Consider the following 19,924-nt stretch of genomic DNA (forward strand, 5'->3'; position numbering starts at 1 on the left):
TAATACACGCACACAGTAATACACGCACACAGTAATACACGCACACAGTAATACACGCACACAGTAATACACGCACACACACACATAGTAATACACGCACACAGTAATACACGCACACGGTAATACACGCACACAGTAATACACGCACACGGTAATACACGCACACGGTAATACACGCACACAGTAATACACGCACACAGTAATACACGCACACAGTAATACACGCACACACACATAGTAACACACAGTCACAGTAATACACGCACACAGTAATACACGCACACACACACATAGTAATACACGCACACAGTAATACACGCACACAGTAATACACGCACACAGTAATACACGCACACAGTAATACACGCACACACACACATAGTAATACACGCACACAGTAATACACGCACACAGTAATACACGCACACAGTAATACACGCACACACACACATAGTAATACACGCACACGGTAATACACGCACACGGTAATACACGCACACGGTAATACACGCACACGGTAATACACGCACACGGTAATACACGCACACGGTAATACACGCACACAGTAATACACGCACACAGTAATACACGCACACAGTAATACACGCACACACACATAGTAACACACAGTCACAGTAATACACGCACACAGTAATACACGCACACAGTAATACACGCACACAGTAATACACGCACACAGTAATACACGCACACAGTAATACACGCACACAGTAATACACGCACACAGTAATACACGCACACAGTAATACACGCACACAGTAATACACGCACACAGTAATACACGCACACACACATAGTAACACACAGTCACAGTAATACACGCACACAGTAATACACGCACACGGTAATACACGCACACGGTAATACACGCACACAGTAATACATGCACACAGTAATACACGCACACAGTAATACACGCACACAGTAATACACGCACACGCACACAGTAATACACGCACACACACATAGTAACACACAGTCACAGTAATACACGCACACAGTAATACACGCACACAGTAATACACGCACACACTAATACACGCACACAGTAATACACGCACACAGTAATACACGCACACAGTAATACACGCACACAGTAATACACGCACACAGTAATACACGCACACAGTAATACACGCACACAGTAATACACGCACACTGGAATACACGCACACAGTAATACACGCACACAGTAATACACGCACACAGTAATACACGCACACAGTTATACACGCACACAGTAATACACGCACACAGTAATACACGCACACAGTAATACACGCACACAGTAATACACGCACACAGTAATACACGCACACAGTAATACACGCACACAGTAATACACGCACACAGTAATACACGCACACAGTAATACACGCACACAGTCATACACGCACACAGTAATACACGCACACTGGAATACACGCACACAGTAATACATGCACACAGTAATACACGCACACAGTAATACACGCACACTGTAATACACGCACACAGTAATACACGCACACAGTAATACACGCACACAGTAATACACGCACACTGGAATACACGCACACAGTAATACACGCACACAGTAATACACGCACACAGTAATACACGCACACAGTAATACACGCACACAGTAATACACGCACACAGTAATACACGCACACAGTAATACACGCACACTGTAATACACGCACACAGTAATACACGCACACAGTAATACACGCACACAGTAATACACGCACACAGTAATACACGCACACAGTAATACACGCACACAGTAATACACGCACACAGTAATACACGCACACAGTAATACACGCACTGTAATACACGCACAGTAATACACGCACACAGTAATACACGCACACAGTAATACACGCACACAGTAATGCACGCACACAGTAATGCACGCACACAGTAATACACGCACAGTAATACACGCACAGTAATGCACGCACAGTAATACACGCACAGTAATACACGCACAGTAATACACGCACAGTTATACACGCACAGTAATACACGCACAGAAATACACGCACAGTAATACCTGCACACAGTAATACACGCACACATTAATACACGCACACAGTAATGCACGCACACAGTAATGCACGCACACAGTAATGCACGCACAGTAATGCACGCACAGTAATACACGCACAGTAACACACGCACAGTAACACACGCACAGTAACACACGCACAGTAACACACGACCAGTAACACACGACCAGTAACACACGCACAGTAACACACGCACAGTAACACACGCACAGTAACACGCACAGTAACACACGCACAGTAACACACGCACAGTAACACACGCACAGTAACACACGCACAGTAACACACGCACAGTAACACACGCACAGTAATATACGCAGAGTAATACAAACACAGTAATACACGCACCGTAATACACACACACAGTAATACACACACACAGTAATACACACACACAGTAATACACGCACACAGTAATACACGCACACACACATAGTAACACACAGTCACAGTAATACACGCATAGTAATACACGCACACAGTAATACACACACACAGTAATACACGCACACAGTAATACACGCACACACACATCGTAACACACAGTCACAGTAATACACAGTAATACACACACACTAATACACGCACACAGTAATACACGCACACACACACATAGTAACACACAGTAATACACACACAGTAACACACACACAGTAATACACACACACACACACACACACACACACACTAATACACGCACACACTAATACACGCACACAGTAATACACGCACACAGTAATACACGCACACAGTAATACACGCACACACACACATAGTAACACACAGTAATACACACACAGTAACACACACACAGTAATACACACACACACACACACACACACACACACACACACAGTAATACACACAGTAATACACACACAGTAATACACGCACAAACACATAGTAACACACAGTAATACACACAGTAATACACGCACACACACATAGTATATATAAATAAAAATAACCACCTTTAGAGGCCATTTTTACACGTTATTACAGTAACACACACACACACACACACACACACACACACACACACACACACACACACACACACACACACACACAATAACCCACATGCACACAGTAACACACACACACACACACACAGCAACCCACACAGGAAACAGGAACCCACATGCACACACACAAACAGTAACACACAGAGGAACCCACATGCACACAGTAACACACACACACACACACACACACACACACACACACACACACACACACACACACACACACACACACACACACACACACAGTAATACACAGTAATACACACAATAACAGACACACAATGTTTGCATCCTTGCTGATGGAAAGTCACTCCTGTCTCTCTTCATCCGCATTCATCATGATTTGTACAGCTGTAGCGGCACACGACGATATTTTGCTTTAAAGTACAGTATTGTTAGCAATTCAATGGGGTTTTAAATCAGAAGATTGTAAAGGGATGAAATCAAACAGAAGATCAGTGACAGCTTTCCACTTGCGTTCACACATTCAGTGCGTGTTTTGGGGGTACCAATATGGCTGCCAGTACCCTTCCGGCGCGGTGATGTCAAAATAGACACCCAATTCAGCATTGAGCCTCCAATCCAGTTAGTATAGATAGACTATAGAGATCAGTGAGTACAGGGTGGTCTGAAAGTCGCTTTACACCTCTCTATTGAAGCATTCGTTCTTAAACTCTGTTCATATACAGATTGTATTTTGCAGTATTTACAATAATTAATCAGTCGTATCTGGATGTGCTCAACCATCTACTGAGTCAGCATTGCCCCACACCCGGACGGGGGTTGAGGGACGGAAGGGAGGTAGGAGAGGGTGAGGGAGGTGTGAGAAACAGCAGTGGTAAAGGGACTTTCTGGCCACCCTGTAGATATCCTTTTTACTTGTTCATTTCACCCATGTTTGTGTTTCCATTTGCCTTTGTGTGGTTATTTTGTTGAAGTCTGGTTAGAAAGATGATTCTGCATTGAAAATACACAAACCAAGCAATCCCATTCTATTGGAGAGAGATCAATATTGCAGTTGCAGGTGGTAGACAGAGATAGACAGACAGATAGAGAGAGAAGCTCGTCTTTGTGGTTTAGAGTTGTAACGTTGCGTCATCTGCTGTTGTCACACATCTAGAGATTCTTGAGAGTATACATGTTTGTTCCTGACATTTAATGATAATTTTGTGTTTACAGGGGGTCACAGATGTTCTTTGTGAAGCGTGTGACCAGTTGGGCTGGAGTACCCCAACAAAAATACAGAAAGAAGCCATTCCAGTCGCCTTGCAAGGTACGATCTCGGTGCGTGTAAACAATTAAGTAAATACCTGGAACAGTTATCTTGGTACCAGAAAGACACTCACTTTGTCTGTCCATCAGGACCAGCAGGGAAATTCTCAAATTTATTTCTACACGGTCAGTCTCTGGGAAAGATACAGTCTCATCTATCTCCAAGATCCACCACCATGGAATTCTCAACAGGTCTTGCCATCCTCAGCTTACACAAGGTGTATGAGGCTCTTATCCAAAGTTTCCTTTAATATGGCTCCCGCCTGTGGATTGCTGCTTCCCATCCTGCCTTCCCTCCTCAGAATTCCTCAGAATTTAAGGCCAGCTCTGTTGCATTGGATTCACACATCAAGAATCTGCATCTCAGGGTCTGCTCTTTGCTCGCTATGGGCAGGTTGGTAGGCTTGTAGTTTTTTCTGGCACTACTATGGTCTTACTCATGCCCTTTGCCCAGCCACTGGCCCTCTAGGTTTCACCTGTTCTGCCAGAAACCCTTTCCACGCTACTTTCCCTAAGTCCAAACTCAACGCTCACCTCCATTCTTTACTATTAGAATGTAGTAGGCCTCTAGTATGGACCGTGTGTTTTGAGTAGGTTACATTGCCATGTAACAGCTGTGAGGCAAAATTGTACCTAATATGTGTGCTCGGGGGAGGGCAGTGGGTGTAACCTTTAGGATAGATCGGGTAAGGAGGTATATGTCAAACCTCACCATAAAGCGGGCGGGGTTAGGTGAGAACTTGGGGCCACAAAAAGGCACAATGGAAGCGCTTTATGCTTCAGTGAACCGATCGCAAACTGTTCGGCCGTTGTGAGCAAACGGTGGTGGTGAGGTGGGAAGCAGAGCTGATATGGTGAATCTACCAACAGCATGAAGCGGATTGTGACAAGCAGCCTTCAAGAGCTGCGAGAAGGTTCGGGATGAGGGGAGGAAAGGCGACAATTGCCATGGAAGAGTGCCACCCCCATCCCGGGCAGCGACCAATGGGGATCAACCATGAGTGTTTCCGGGTGGTAAAGCTGTCATGCGTGTGCTCTCTTTCTCTCTCTGTCTCTCTCTACCTCGCTCTTCATCTCTCTAGCTCTCTTCATCTCCCACTCTCTTCATCTCCCACTCTCTTCATCTCTGCCGTGGACCAAGGAGGAGGAGAGCGCCTTCATGCTGTGTGCCCTGATCCAGAATGTGACTCACACGCAATGCCTTTTCCCCGCTGATCGTGCACCTGTTCCACAGACAGTCATCGTGACAATTAAAGTCTTCACCTGCTTTCCCTTTGTCAGTAAGAGTCTGATGTGTGGTGCCGTAGGTGGGTAAAGATTATTTATCCCTTTACCACTGTCCATAAGCTGCGTGTTTCCCTTCTCCCTGCTTTTTTTTTTTGGATACTGAATCGAGGCTCGTGAAAGAGCTAACATTTACTTCACAAACAAATCAACCAGACAAACAAAATATATAAAAAGAGGGAGCGGAAGACAAGATGGGGAGAGAAGGGGAAGCACACAAACACAACATTTGAGAGCAGGGAGGTGTGTGGAACGGAGAGGGCTTGAGGGGAGGAGGCGTGAGAAGGGCGGGGGGGGGGGGGGGGGGAGGGAGAAGTATAAAACAAGGACACCAAGGACTTCCAGGACAGAAGTTGGTATTTCAAAAAAGTAGAATTGGGGTGAAATTAGTGGGGGTAGAAAAGATCAAGGTTTTGGATGGGGGAAGATAAGAGATGGTGGTGAACAGCTGTTTTAAAGACCTGGAGGGTGGAGTGGGATTGAAGAGAGTGAGGGAGTTTGTTCCAGAGGCAGGAGAAAAGAGGAATGAAGGAGTGAAGGTGAGCAGAGAGTCTTGATTTTGGCAGTTTAACCATAAGAGGGTTGCAGGCAGATCTTGTGCGACCTGTAGGAATATTTGCGGGACAGAGCCCAGAGAGAGCTGGGGGGGCGGGGGGGGGGGCAAGGCCAGAGAGGAGTCGGTAGAAGACGTAAAGACCACCAACCTGCCTGCGGTGAGTGAGTGAGAGGCCCTTGGAGTTAGCTTCATCGCGGGAGATTCCAATGATTCTGAATGCTTTGCTTTCAACAGCGTGACGACGAGCTAGGTGTGAGGCAGGAGCACCAGCCCAGAGGGGAGAGCAGTATTCCATTGAGCTGTGGATGGAAGCCTTTTATGTGGTGAGGAGCTCAGGTGTGCCAATGAAGGACTTCGCACGACGGAGGATGCCCAGTCGGCGACTGGCTTTGGAGGCCAGATTTGAAATGTGGTTTTCCCAGGAAAGATCATGGCAGATAGTGAGACCCAAAAGCTTGAGTGACAGAACTTATTGGAGAAGATTATTCAGAAAGTGGATGGGAGGGTTGTCCAGTCGGTCTTTTCGGAGAGACATAGTAAGAGTGTGAGATTTGTCAGGATTGAAAGACATGTTCCACTTGTTTGACCCATCTGTGATTTTGTCCAGGTCTACAGAGAGTGAGGAGGCTGCAGACTGCCGATCTTTGGGATGAGGAATGGAGCGGCAGAGAGTGGAGTCATCAGCAAAGAGATAGAGAGGATTTTCCAGAGAGTCGGAGAGATCATTGATGAAGACCAGAAAAAGCACAGGGCCCAGAACACTGCCTTGGGGAACTCCAGCCTGAACAGGAAGAGGAGATGAGAGAAACCCATTCAGGGCCACACGTTGACTATGACTAGAGAGGAAGTCCGCCAGCCATGCGTGGAGATTTCCATGGATACCAAAAGAGGAGAGTTTGGTGAGCAGAGCGGGGTGCCAGACCGTATCGAAGGCACGTGATATGTCAAGGGAGACTGCTCTAATTTCCTGTTTGGCATTGAGGACCTCCATCCATTGTTGAGAAAGCAGAAGCAGCATGTCCAGAGTAGAGTGACCAGGTCTGAAACCAAATTGATGATCAGAGATCAAGCCATTGGAGAAGAGGAAAGATTTCATATCTGAAGCAATGATGGATTCCATGACTTTGCTGATAATTGGGAGAAGGCTGATTGGTCTGTAGTTGCTGTGATCTGTTTTTGCACCTTTTTTGTGCAAAGCGGTGATGTTGGCAGATTTCCAAGCAGATGGAAGATGACCTTGAGCAAAAGGGAGGGTGAAGAGAACAGAGAGAGGGAGTGAAAGAGCGGAAGAACAGGATTTTAGGACCAGTGGGCTGATGCCGTCAGGTCCAGTTGCAGAATCAGAGTCGAGGGTTGACAGAAACTTTTCCACCTTGTCAGGAGGAAAGGACACAGAGTCCAGGAGCAGCTGGGTACGACTGGGTACGGTGGGTACAGAGAGGGATTGGTTTGGGACACAAGATTTAGAGGCAAACACAGAGTTGAGGCATTCAGCTTTGCTTGTGACGTTTTCCCATCTTTCACCTCTCATGTGCGCGTTCCACTGCCTAGAATCGGCTTAATTGGAATAACCTTGGTGAACGTTAAGTTAGGATAAGAATTGGTAATATAACGCAGTTTGACCTTGCATTTTTCAGCTGCTTGCGAGACCCAAGGGCCCTGGCACTGAGGCATATTGCATTTGTGAGCCTCTGACACAACTATACAGTCACGTGATAAAGTAAGTATACCCCATATAAAGTTTTGACTTTTTCAACATATATCAACATACAGCTATTTGATCTTCATTTCAACAATATCGACAGATAAAGGTGATATAATATGACAAATATCATGAAACATTTACATTTTGTAGACCATTGTATAATTTAAATAAACATAAATGCAAATTTCGCATGTGGAAAAAGTAAGTACACCCTTGGCTCTAATAGGTGGTATTGCCCCGTTTGGCAGAAACAACCTCAAGTAGGCATTTCTTATAACTGTCTACCAGTCTCTGACATCGACTGGGAGAAATTTTTGCCCACTCGTCTATGCAGAATTATTTCAGCTGCGTGATGTTTGAGGGGTTTCTTGCATGCACAGCTCGTTTCAAATCCACCCACAACATCTCGATGGGATTTAGATCCGGGCTTTGACTTGGCCATTCCAGAACCCTCCATTTCTTTCTTTTCAGCCATTCCTTGGTGGATTTACTGGTATGTTTAGGGTCATTGTCATGTTGCAAGGTCCACCTGCGGTTGAGCTTCAACTTTCCGACAGATGGCCTCACATTATCCTCAAGCACCCTCTGGTCCAATGAAGAATTCATAGTGGATTATATTATGGTGAGCTGCCCAGGCCCTGATGCAGCAAAGCTGCCCCAAACCATAATATTTCCACCTCCATGCTTTACAGTTGGTATCACGTTCTTGTGGTCAAATGCTGTCTTTGGTTTTCGCCAAACATGTCTTCTGGTGCTGTGGCCAAATAGCTCTACCTTTGTCTCATCTGTTCAGAGCACATTGTTCAAGTGCTGGTCTTTGCCTAGGTGTTCATTGGCAAAGTTTAGTCTTGCCCTGATGTTCTTTCTGGACAGCAAAGGCCTGGCACATCTCCCATGTAGATCAAATTTGTGCAGCCTCTTTCTAATGGAAGACTCGTGCACTTTGACATCAACAGTGGCAAGAGCTACCTGTAGGTCCCGTCATGACATTCTGGGGTTCTTAGAGACTTCTTTCAGCATCTTGCGGTCTGCTCTCGGGCTGAACTTGCTGGGGCGGCCTGGCCTGAGCAAGTTGGCACTTGTTTTGAATCTTCTCCACTTGTAGATGATCTTCCGGACAGTCGAATGATTGATTTCAAATTGTTTGGAGATCTTTTTAAATCCCTTCCCAGACTCGTAGGCATCTATAACCTCCTTTCTGAAGGCCTCAGAGAGCTCTTTTGATCTAGGCATGGTGACGCCGCACACCTCAACAACAAAGAGCAAACCAAACTAAATGTCTGAGGTTTAAATAAGACAGGTTCCTCCAAGATCCTCTCTAACGATGTTATAATCATTTGCACCTGAGCTGGTGCACCTCATTCTAATTTTAGGTATTTGAAGTAGTGATAAATGTAGGGGTGTACTTACTTTTTCCACATGCGAAAGTTGCATTGATGTTTATTTAAATTATACAATGGACTACAAAATGTAAATGTTTCATGATATTTGTTATATTATATCACCTTTATCTATCAATGTTGTTGAAATGAAGATCAAATAGCTGTAGGTTGAAATATGTTGAAAAAGTCAAAACTTTACATGGGGTGTACTTACTTTTTCATGTGACTGTATATGAATGTTGATTGTCGCTGTTGCACAAGCTTTGAGTGCAACGTTTCTTCATTATGATTATGGAGTTGCGTGATCCTGCATTTTACTTCCACTGACTGAGTCGTATCCCAGTGTGAGATAGTGGTATTTGTAGTGCTTTACGTCATTAAATTTCGAAATATGATTTGTATGCATCAATGTGTTGCAGGACGTGACATCATTGGCCTGGCGGAGACTGGTTCTGGGAAAACCGGAGCATTTGCTCTTCCCATTCTACAGGCTATTCTACAGGTTCCACAACGACTGTTTGCTCTTGTACTCACGCCGACCCGTGAGCTGGCTTTCCAGATATCCGAACAATTTGAAGCTATAGGGTCTTCCATTGGCATCAAGACTGGTAAGACATAAACTTTTAGTTATTGCATTTCACCCTGGTGTTGGGCTAGCGGCTAGGGTGCCGGCTTAGGATCCTAGGATCCTGGGTTCGAATCCCGGTCAATCGCTGAATTAACGCCAGGGGGGTTGACTCAGCCTGTCATCCTTCCGAGGTCGGCAAATTGAGTACCAGTTCACTGGTAATTCCCTGCTTGTCGTTAAAGGCGGCAAAAAGGGTTGGCGTCAGGAAGGGCATCCGGCTGTAAAACATTGCTTCAAAAAGGGGACCGAAAAACAACAACAACCACAGTTCCCGAAAAAGGCCAACCCCCGCTTGCGGGGAAAAAATGGCCTCTAAAGGTGGTTTTTATTTCACCATGGGGCATTGAATAAGTTTGATGAACGAGAGCGTCACGCTACTCTAAGACACACAGACAATAAAATGTGTATAATGAGGTGATTGTGTGGAGGAAAAAACCACATTTGCACGTTTCCTTTTGATTTCAGATACTTGATAATAAATGATGAAAAAAAAAAAAATGTTGACAGATCTTGGACTATTAGGACTATTGTGAGTATCTCGTTCGTAGAGCTTTTTGAATATATATTTATTTATTTAAATGGACAAAGGCTCGTAATAGAGCACACACATGCTGATGCACACACACACAAGGACATACTGATGAGACAAACACTTGACACTGCCACCTAGCTTGGAGGAAGTGCTGTCACTTCCTGGGATGCTCTGGGTACCAGTGACGTCACAACAATGGCACCGCTTTTCTCACCGTACTCAGCGTGGCATTTCCTCAATAGGAATTTCCTCCTCCCCAGAGATGCCAACCAATGGGGATTGTCTGTGCTCTATCCTTTTCAAGCAAGGAAGCAGCACGTACCATTTAAAAAGTCTTTGGTATGACTTGAACCGGTCCAAACCGGATGGGTGTTTTTTAGGAGACACAATCTCCTTACTGGATGGCCATTGGCTCTGTACGGGAGCTCAACCACCCTTTGCCAGGTGTTGTTTTTAGTCCTGGCAGGGTGTCACAGTCACCCTCCCCACTAGCCAAGCCAGTGAGGGGTGTCGGTTTAGTCGCCGACAACCTGACCATGCAGCAGGTCGCACTGGGTTACGTGTTACCAGTGGCAGTCCCAAAAGTCTGATCTGACCAGAAAATGACCAGAGAATGAATTCCCCGCATATTGGGATCGAACCCAGTTGAAAAGATCATCCTCTCTTGTTTCCCACTATGATCCTTAATTTATTTAAACAAACAAAAAACGCGCGTGCGTGCGTGCGTGCGTGTGTGTGTGTGGTTTTTGTGTGTGTTTTTAGCAGAAAATCCACAATACGAGCAGGGTGCCTCATTGACATTAATTAAATAAGTTACGGACGTAGCTTCAAACGATCGATCCTTTATTTTCGACAAGCTATCAGCCAAATAGGCCTCTTCTCAGTCTACAAGAACAGCAGGCATGCATATAAGACATTGGTATGATATTGATACATAAATAAAATACATACAAAAAGGACATAGATATCGATAACAGCTGCTCACCTTCCTCAAGATGAACTAGAGTGAGCTTACAGTTGATAATGTACACACGTACATCTATAAATAAACACATACATGCACATATTCATATACTGTGTATATTCATATACATGCACTGCCTGCATATTTTGTTAATGACATATTTAAAGGTAAAAGGGATGTTTTATGAAAAAATGAAGTGAATGACATGGTGAATGAGTTGAATGAATTGAAGTGGATTGAAAGAGTTGGAACATCCTTTAAACTTCAAAATTTATGCCGTGAGGGAACTTTGTCTGAAGTTTGTGTGTCTAAAAAGACTTGTTTCAGAATTGTGGCGTGTGATCGATTTGCAATTGATTCGATGGCAGAGATTTGGATATCGTCTGAGTGATCTGGTTGATTAAAATAATCTATATGATAAAATAAAATAAATAATTAAAATTAAAATAATCAACCACATCTATCTATAATTCCAGCAATCTCTGTGTGTGTGTGTGTGTGTGTGTGTGTGTCTGTGTGTCTGTGTGTCTGTGTGTGTGTTTGTTTGTTTGTCTGTGACCGCTGTTTCTCGACAACCACGGGTCCGATATACTTTAAACTTGCCAGGTATATTGCTGGGGACCCGAGGATGTGCCTTTTCAAGGTTTCATATTAATCGGACAAGTAGTTACCGAGCTATGTCCAAAAAACGATTCAACCAATCAGAGAGCAGCGAGCTATCACGTGTGCCGAACGTGGCGAACAGACTCTGCCTCGGACGGCACATTTGAGAGCGTATTCATTTATTTCACGTTGGCAAACTATGTTGGCGTTAAACTATGTTTTAAAACTAATTAAAACTAATTTGCGATTCATCGTAACTGCGATTTGCGACCTTCCGGACAGTGAAGACTGCACTTCCGGGAGCCAATCACAGAACGCGTTGTTGCGTAGGCGTGGCCGATGTGAGAGCGAGCCGAGCCGAGCGCGTGCGCCATTACGGTTCGTAATTCGATTTCTTCCGGAGAAAATAATAATTTCTCGATTTCTTATGCGCATTATTTCTCCCAATTCAGTCAGAGCGAAGGGCGGAAGCGAAGAATGAATGAATGAATGAATGAATGATCGTTTTAAGGCCATTTTCCCCGCTAGAGCAGGGGTTAGCCTTGCGGGTCCCATGACAATCATGGTTCCCTGTTTGAGGCAATGTTTTTATGGCCGGATGCCCTTCCTGGCGCCAACCCTTGGTCGCCTCTTACGATGCGCAGGGATACGGTGTACCTATTCTAAACCGGGATACACACCGGGATCATTCATCCCAGCAAGCTGGTACTCAATTTGCCGACCTCGGAAGGATGACAGGCTGAGTCAACGCCCTAGTGTAGGCTGTTATGTCATTTCGTGTTTTTTTTTTGTTAAAAGCAAAATTCCACCCGATTCCTTGTCTTTGGGGTGTCACATGCTCGAAAAAATAGGTTGCCAATTTTTCAAAACGGATTAAGGGCGTCAAATCCAAGATGGCCGCCAAAACATACAAACTCCACCAAAACTGGCATTCTGAGCGTTCTAGAGCGTACGGGTAGCGTTTTTTTTTTTTTTTGGCAAGGAACGGGCACCCACGTACGGGCATGCCCTAGTAATTTTAATCAACTTAATTTAATGAACTAATAATTTTAATGGGCTACATGTAAATGGGCTACAGGTCAAAGTAAGGGACGGGGTTACCGAGGGTGCAAGAGTTCATGAGAGAATGTGGTACAAATGAACTACCATTTTGAAGGAATGGAGAGAAGAGCACAAAAGGCCAGACTCTGTAAAGTAATTGCACAAATGGGAATAATCAAATTGAGAAAGAGTTTGGCATGCTGGGGAATACCAAGATGGCGTCTGCTCGTGTTTTGATATCCCTGCCACTCAGCATGTCACCGGGGTCTTATTCAAGTGGAAGGTTGTATTTTTTAATGGAGAAAGACCATGCAATGGGCTGTGATGAATAAAAATGTCACGTCTTCAATTGTGTCAACATCTGTGCTTCATTTTGTGCATGTTGAAGAGCGAACATTTGGGGATATGTCCATGAGCTTGTGGGTCTTTCTTTATTGCTCGTCCTGTGCAAATCACAGGTGGTAGGTTAGTTTGTTGGACTGTCCATTAAAGTTGTTGTTTTTGCTCATTGTTCCACAATTAGACAGCAGGTGGCGTTGCAACCTTTTGGCTGCTATATAAAGTTACCCTTTTTATTAAAGCACGGGGAATTTGGAGGCGAATGATTTTCAGGGGTTTGATCAAACGTCTTTGCACGATTTCCCAGAATGCCATTGGTGACCCGCTGGGGCCCCACCGCCCCCTTTGGAAGAAGGCATCTGGGGTGGTTGCAACCAAATATGCTCATCAATAACTGGAAGCCATTGCAGAAAGTTATTAAAGGGACACAGACCCCTCAGAGTTTGACACCTGAGTCTGCGCAGCCACACCGGCAACTGGAATACAACACAACAACAACATGCATTTTAAAGGCCATTTTCCCTGCTAGAGCGGGGGTTAGCCTTGCGGTCCCCGTGACAATCTTCTCCATTTTGCCCTATTTTCTGCATCTCTCCTTGTTAACCCCCTTGCCCGCATTTCTTCTTCCACCATCTTTAGCCAAGTCTTTCTCGGTCTTCCCCGTCTTCTACTTCCTTCTACATTCATTTCCATCACTCTTCTCAACCAGTCACTTTCATCCTTCCTCAACACATGACCAAACCATCTCAACCTGTTCCTCTTCACAGCATCAATCACAGGCTCTATTCCCATCATCTTTCGCAATTCATCATTTGTCTTCCTCTCTCTCAACGATACTCCGCACATCCGTCGAACCATTCGCATTTCCACCCTTTCCAACCTTCGTTGCTGCTCTACGTTCATTACCCATGTCTCGCTCCCATAAATCATAACACTTCTCGCACATGCAGCATACACCTTTCCCTTCAGCTTCAACGACACTCCCCTCATCATCAGCACGCCACTCAATTCCCGAAACTTCTTCCATGCACATCTCACTCGAGCAACCATTGCCGAGTCTGATCCACCTTCTCCATTCAGCATGTCTCCAAGGTAGCAAAATGTTTTCACACCTTCCAGCTTCACGCCGTCTCCAAGATCCAACTCAACATTTCCTCCATCTGCAGCTCCCTCTGTGCACACCTTACATTTGAATGTAGCTGCCACACTGGTTAATGACCCTCTCAGACCACTACATTTTTGATGAACCCACTCAGCGCACATTGTACACTGAATGGAGTTCACTCCGACACCCTTCCTACACACAGCACAGGGCCACTTCCCAGTTCTTTCCACCTCACCACATGCTTTACCACTTGCCATCACCTTCGTCTTTCCGATATTCACCTTCAGACCTTTTGTCTCCATACATTCCTTCCACGTGTTCATCTTTTCCTTCAGTCCATCCATACTTTCCGCAATCTAACACCAGATCATTTGCATACAACAACTCCCACGGTAAACCCTCCTTTACGTTCTGAGCCAGCACCTCCATCACAGCTACAAATAGTAGTGGACTTAGTACCGACCCCTGATGCACTCCCACCTTCACCTCAAACTCACCACTGTTCCCGTCCTTCGTCCGTACAGCTGTGCATGCTCTTTTGTACATTGCCATCACTACTCTGATCAACCATTCCTCCACTCCTAACTTCCTCAATGCCCATGTCAATACTTTGCGTGGAACCCGATCTAATGCTTTCTCCAGATCAACAAACCCAGGAAACAACTTCTTCCTCTTCTCCATGTACTTCTCCTGCAACTGCCTCACAATGAAAAGCGCGTCTGTCGTTCCTCTTCCTGGCATGAATCCAAACTGCATTTCGTCGATCTTCACTTTCTTCCTTATCCTCCTCTCCAACACCCTTTCCAATACCTTCATTCCATGCTCCAATAACTTTATCGCTCGGTACGAACCACACTCCAGAGGGTCACCTTTCCCCTTGTATAGAGGGACGAGGGTACTCGGTTCCCAATCCACTGGAATGCGGCCTTCTTTCACCACCAGATTACAGATCTCTGTCATTCTCTTCACACCCCAACTTCCTGCTGCCTTCAACATATCTCCCACAACTCCCGTCGGCCCTCCTGCTTTTCTACCCTTCATTGCTTTTATCGCTTCCTCAACTTCCTTCTCAGTTATCTTCTCTGCCGGTCCTAAAACTGGGTTACTCTCTATGTTGCCATCCCATTCATTCTCTGTATTCAACAGCATTTCCATATATCTTTTCCATCTTCCTTTAATTCCATTTGGGTCGACAACGATTTGTCCCACTTCATCCTTCAAGCAACTCACCCCCATCACATCACACTTCTCTTTCGCTATCTGCTTTGCAATCCTGAATACTGCTTTCTGACCCTCTTCCGAATCCAAGCGTTCTCCGAACATTTTCCTACATGCCTCCTGCGCCTTTGCTACCTCTTTCTTTGCAGCCTTCCTGGCTGCCTTATAACTTTCATGCTCTGCTGTTTCTGCTCCCGTACCCTTCGCCTTCTGCCACTCCTTGAACTTCTTCCTCTTCTCGTCAATCCTCTTTCCAACTTCATCATCCCACCACCATGTTTCCGAGTGCCTCGGTGGTCCTTTTGTCCATCCACATACCTCACCAACGGCTCCCAACAGACTAGCTTTCATTGACATCCAACCACTTTCAAGCTCAACCACATCATCCTCGACCCTACTCAGCCTCTCTTTTAATGCCTCCCTTACTGTCACCTCTTTCAACCTCCACACCTTCATTCTCGGTTGGTACTTCACCCGCCGAGCTCTCCTCGCACCTTTCACCCTTACGTCGCAGACAACCAAGTGGTGCTGTGAAACAGCCTCCTCCCCCGGGATCACCTTTGTGTCCCGGAGGTGCCCCCTATCTTGCCTATGCACCATCAGGTAGTCTAACGGTTGTCGTCGACCCACCTGACGTGTATGTAACAAGCTTATTATCCTCTTTCTGGAACTGAGTATTACAAATCAACAAATCAGCTCCATCAGCAAACTCCAAAATCCTTTCACCTTCTCCATTTCTCACACCATATCCGTAACCCCCATGAACTCCATCAAAACCATCCATACTCCTTCCCACATGTCCATTTAGGTCTCCTCCTACCACAACAACTTCCTCATCTTTCACGTTTTCCATCAGCTTCTCTATCGCACACCAGAACTTGTCCTTCTCTTCATCGCTTCGACCAACCTGCGGAGCATATCCCGAGATGACGTTCACCAAGAGCTTTCCAATCATCATTTTCACCATCATCAACCTATCACTCACTCTTGTCACACTCACCACACTGTCTACAAACTCCTCAGAAAACAGGACACCAACACCATTCACGCCCTCCGGGCACCCTTGCCACACAAACTTGTATTTCTGTCCCTGCCTACCCTTCACCATTCTCACACCACTTCCCTTCCATCTCATCTCTTGCACACAACATATGTCCACTCTTCTTCTGACCAATACTTCCACCACTTCTCCTGATCTCCCTGTCATTGTCCCTACATTCCATGTCCCAAACCTCAGAAACCGATCTCCACTTCGGGCTGTACCCTGCCCACATGTAGTTGTAATTGTCATGGTTCTCTTTTTGAGGCAATGTTTTAATGGCCGGATGCCCTTCCTGATGCCAACCCTCTTAGTCGCCTCTTACGACACGCAGGGATACGGCGTACCTATTCTTATCCAGGGTACACACTGGATGTGTGTCCAGGACTTATCCTGGACTTATCCAGTCCAGTCCAGGACTTATCCAGGACACAGCTGGAATGTGTGCCAAAAATAATCAAGACTGCACCTTCTCCATTAACGAAGAAGATCTTAACCTCACTATGAGACGGAGCTAAGCAAAAAGCTGAAGAGGTTCTTCCTTTTCCAAAACCAACAAGAAATAAGCTCCAGTCGAATATAAAGAGGATATTTCCATCTATCTATAATTCCAGCAATCTCTGTGTGTGTGTGTGTGTCTGTGTGTCTGTGTGTGTGTTTGTTTGTTTGTCTGTGACCGCTGTTTCTCGACAACCACGGGTCCGATATACTTTAAACTTGCCAGGTATATTGCTGGGGACCCGAGGATGTGCCTTTTCAAGGTTTCATATTAATCGGACAAGTAGTTACCGAGCTATGTCCAAAAAACGATTCAACCAATCAGAGAGCAGCGAGCTATCACGTGTGCCGAACGTGGCGAACAGACTCTGCCTCGGACGGCACATTTGAGAGCGTATTCATTTATTTCACGTTGGCAAACTATGTTGGCGTTAAACTATGTTTTAAAACTAATTAAAACTAATTTGCGATTCATCGTAACTGCGATTTGCGACCTTCCGGACAGTGAAGACTGCACTTCCGGGAGCCAATCACAGAACGCGTTGTTGCGTAGGCGTGGCCGATGTGAGAGCGAGCCGAGCCGAGCGCGTGCGCCATTACGGTTCGTAATTCGATTTCTTCCGGAGAAAATAATAATTTCTCGATTTCTTATGCGCATTATTTCTCCCAATTCAGTCAGAGCGAAGGGCGGAAGCGAAGAGCGTTGTTTTTTTTGTTTACGGGCGTACGGGCGGGGTAGAGCGTACGGGTAGCGTTTTTTTTTTTTTTTGGCAAGGAACGGGCACCCACGTACGGGCATGCCCTAGTAATCAATAATATGCATAATAATATGCTTGATATGCATAATCAATGCCAAACAGGAAATCAGAGCTGTCTCCCTTGACATATCACGTGCCTTCGATACGGTCTGGCACCCAGCTCTGCTCACCAAACTCTCCTCTCCATGGAAATCTCCACGCATGGCTTGCGGAGTTCCTCTCTGGTCGTAGGCAACGTGTGGCCCTGAATGGATTTCTCTCATCTCCCCTGCCTGTTCTGGCTGGAGTTCCCCGTGGTAGTGTTCTGGGCCCTGTGCTATTTCTGGTCTTCATCAATGATCTCTCCGACTCTCTGGAAAATCCTCTCTATCTCTTTGCTGATGACTCCACTCTCTGCCGCTCCATTCCTCATCCCTCAGATCGGCAGTCTGCAGTCTCTGCAGACCTGGACAAAATCACAGACTGGTCAAACAAGTGGAACATGTCCTTCAATCCTGACAAATCTCACACTCTTACTATGTCTCTCCGAAAAGACCGACTGGACAACCCTCCCATCCACTTTCTGAATAATCCTCTCCAAGAAGTTCTGTCGCTCAAGCTTTTGGGTCTCACTATCTGCCATGATCTTTCTTGGGAAAACCACATTTCCAAGCTGGCCACCAAAGCCAGTCGCCGACTGGGCATCCTCTGTCGTGCGAAGTCCTTCCTTGGCACACCTGAGCCCCTCACCACATATAAGGCTTTTATCCGCAGCTCGATGGAATACTGTTCCCCCCCCTCTCGGCCGGTGCTCCTTAGGCTGGGCCAAATCGGAGGTGATTTTCCTAATTCAATGTAATTTACCTAAAAGTTGTGAGTGAGTATCAGGAACAAAATCATGAAAAAATAATTCAAAAATATTGACGTTTTACGGTCAGACAGCCCGTTACCATAGCAACAGTTACAGACGGCTCAAAAAATGCCTAAATTGACGATTTCTCAAGTTGTGTTTGACCCCCAGAGTTGATTCTGGTACCAAAAGATGCAGAATTGAAAGCCAAGGATGATTGGATAGCTTAACAATGTCTGTGACACAATTCAATACCACTTTTATCCAAAAAACTGATTTTTGTCTGAAATTTCAATCATATTTATGGAAAAAAATTGAAAATTTTGCTTTTTAATCATAGGATAACCATTAATCAAATTAAATTTACTTTAAATTGTCTTTTACAACCTTGTATTGTCCAGTTTTTATAACTGTTATAACGTTGTTTAAATTTGGCCATCTTAATTTCAATAAAAAAAAGTTAACAAAAGCAGCTTACAATCATTAATTTTAATGCCTGCTTTCGGTTGTTACTGTAACCATTCATCAGGCAAGTATGCTGTTTTTGTTTACTTTTCTCATTCAAACATTATATTAATAATTGTTTTTTTATTGCAGTGCATCACATAGGCAATTAGGCATGGATACAAAAGCCAAGACCGTGTTGTGGCTCTTCGAAAAGTGTCCCCCCATCTTCAATCTACCAGGAAACCAGGGATTCACTGGCCCTTATCCACCAACAGGGGAACTGGTTGTTCTCCAGTACCATGGGTATCACAGACATCTGCAGGAAACCAGCCACCTTCAGTCTAGCAAAAAGGATGCAGTCAAGCTTGTAGTGAAGGACTTGCAGGACCGTCGGCAGCTGGGAGATATCTACACACCCGAAGAGCTGGAAGACATAACCAGTCTCGCTGCATTCATGTCAGTCTTCTACACTAAAGCGTGGTTGACATGTACCAGTGCTGCAGATGCACCATCTAACGACCTGTACCTGATGAAGAACCTCCTCAAGGCTGAGGCCAGTATCGCAAAGAATCCAACAAAGTGGCCTGCCAAATTTCTGTCCTTTGTGCCTGTGGCCCGAGA

General features: G+C 45.3%; 1 protein-coding gene across 1 annotated transcript in view; it reads left to right on the plus strand.

Annotated features, from left to right (window-relative positions):
• Positions 1 to 19,924, plus strand: part of DDX47 (DEAD-box helicase 47) — a 76,923-nt gene that overhangs the window by 2,414 nt on the left and 54,585 nt on the right. Inside the window, exons 2-3 of the mRNA XM_068110695.2 lie at positions 4,283 to 4,376; positions 9,722 to 9,910. Of these exons, the coding sequence (XP_067966796.1) occupies positions 4,283 to 4,376; positions 9,722 to 9,910 (283 nt within the window). The remainder of the gene's footprint in view (positions 1 to 4,282; positions 4,377 to 9,721; positions 9,911 to 19,924) is intronic.

Source organism: Myxine glutinosa, chromosome 3 (assembly GCF_964187855.1).
Source record: "Myxine glutinosa chromosome 3, kmMyxGlut1.1, whole genome shotgun sequence".
Classification (NCBI taxonomy): domain Eukaryota; kingdom Metazoa; phylum Chordata; class Myxini; order Myxiniformes; family Myxinidae; genus Myxine; species Myxine glutinosa.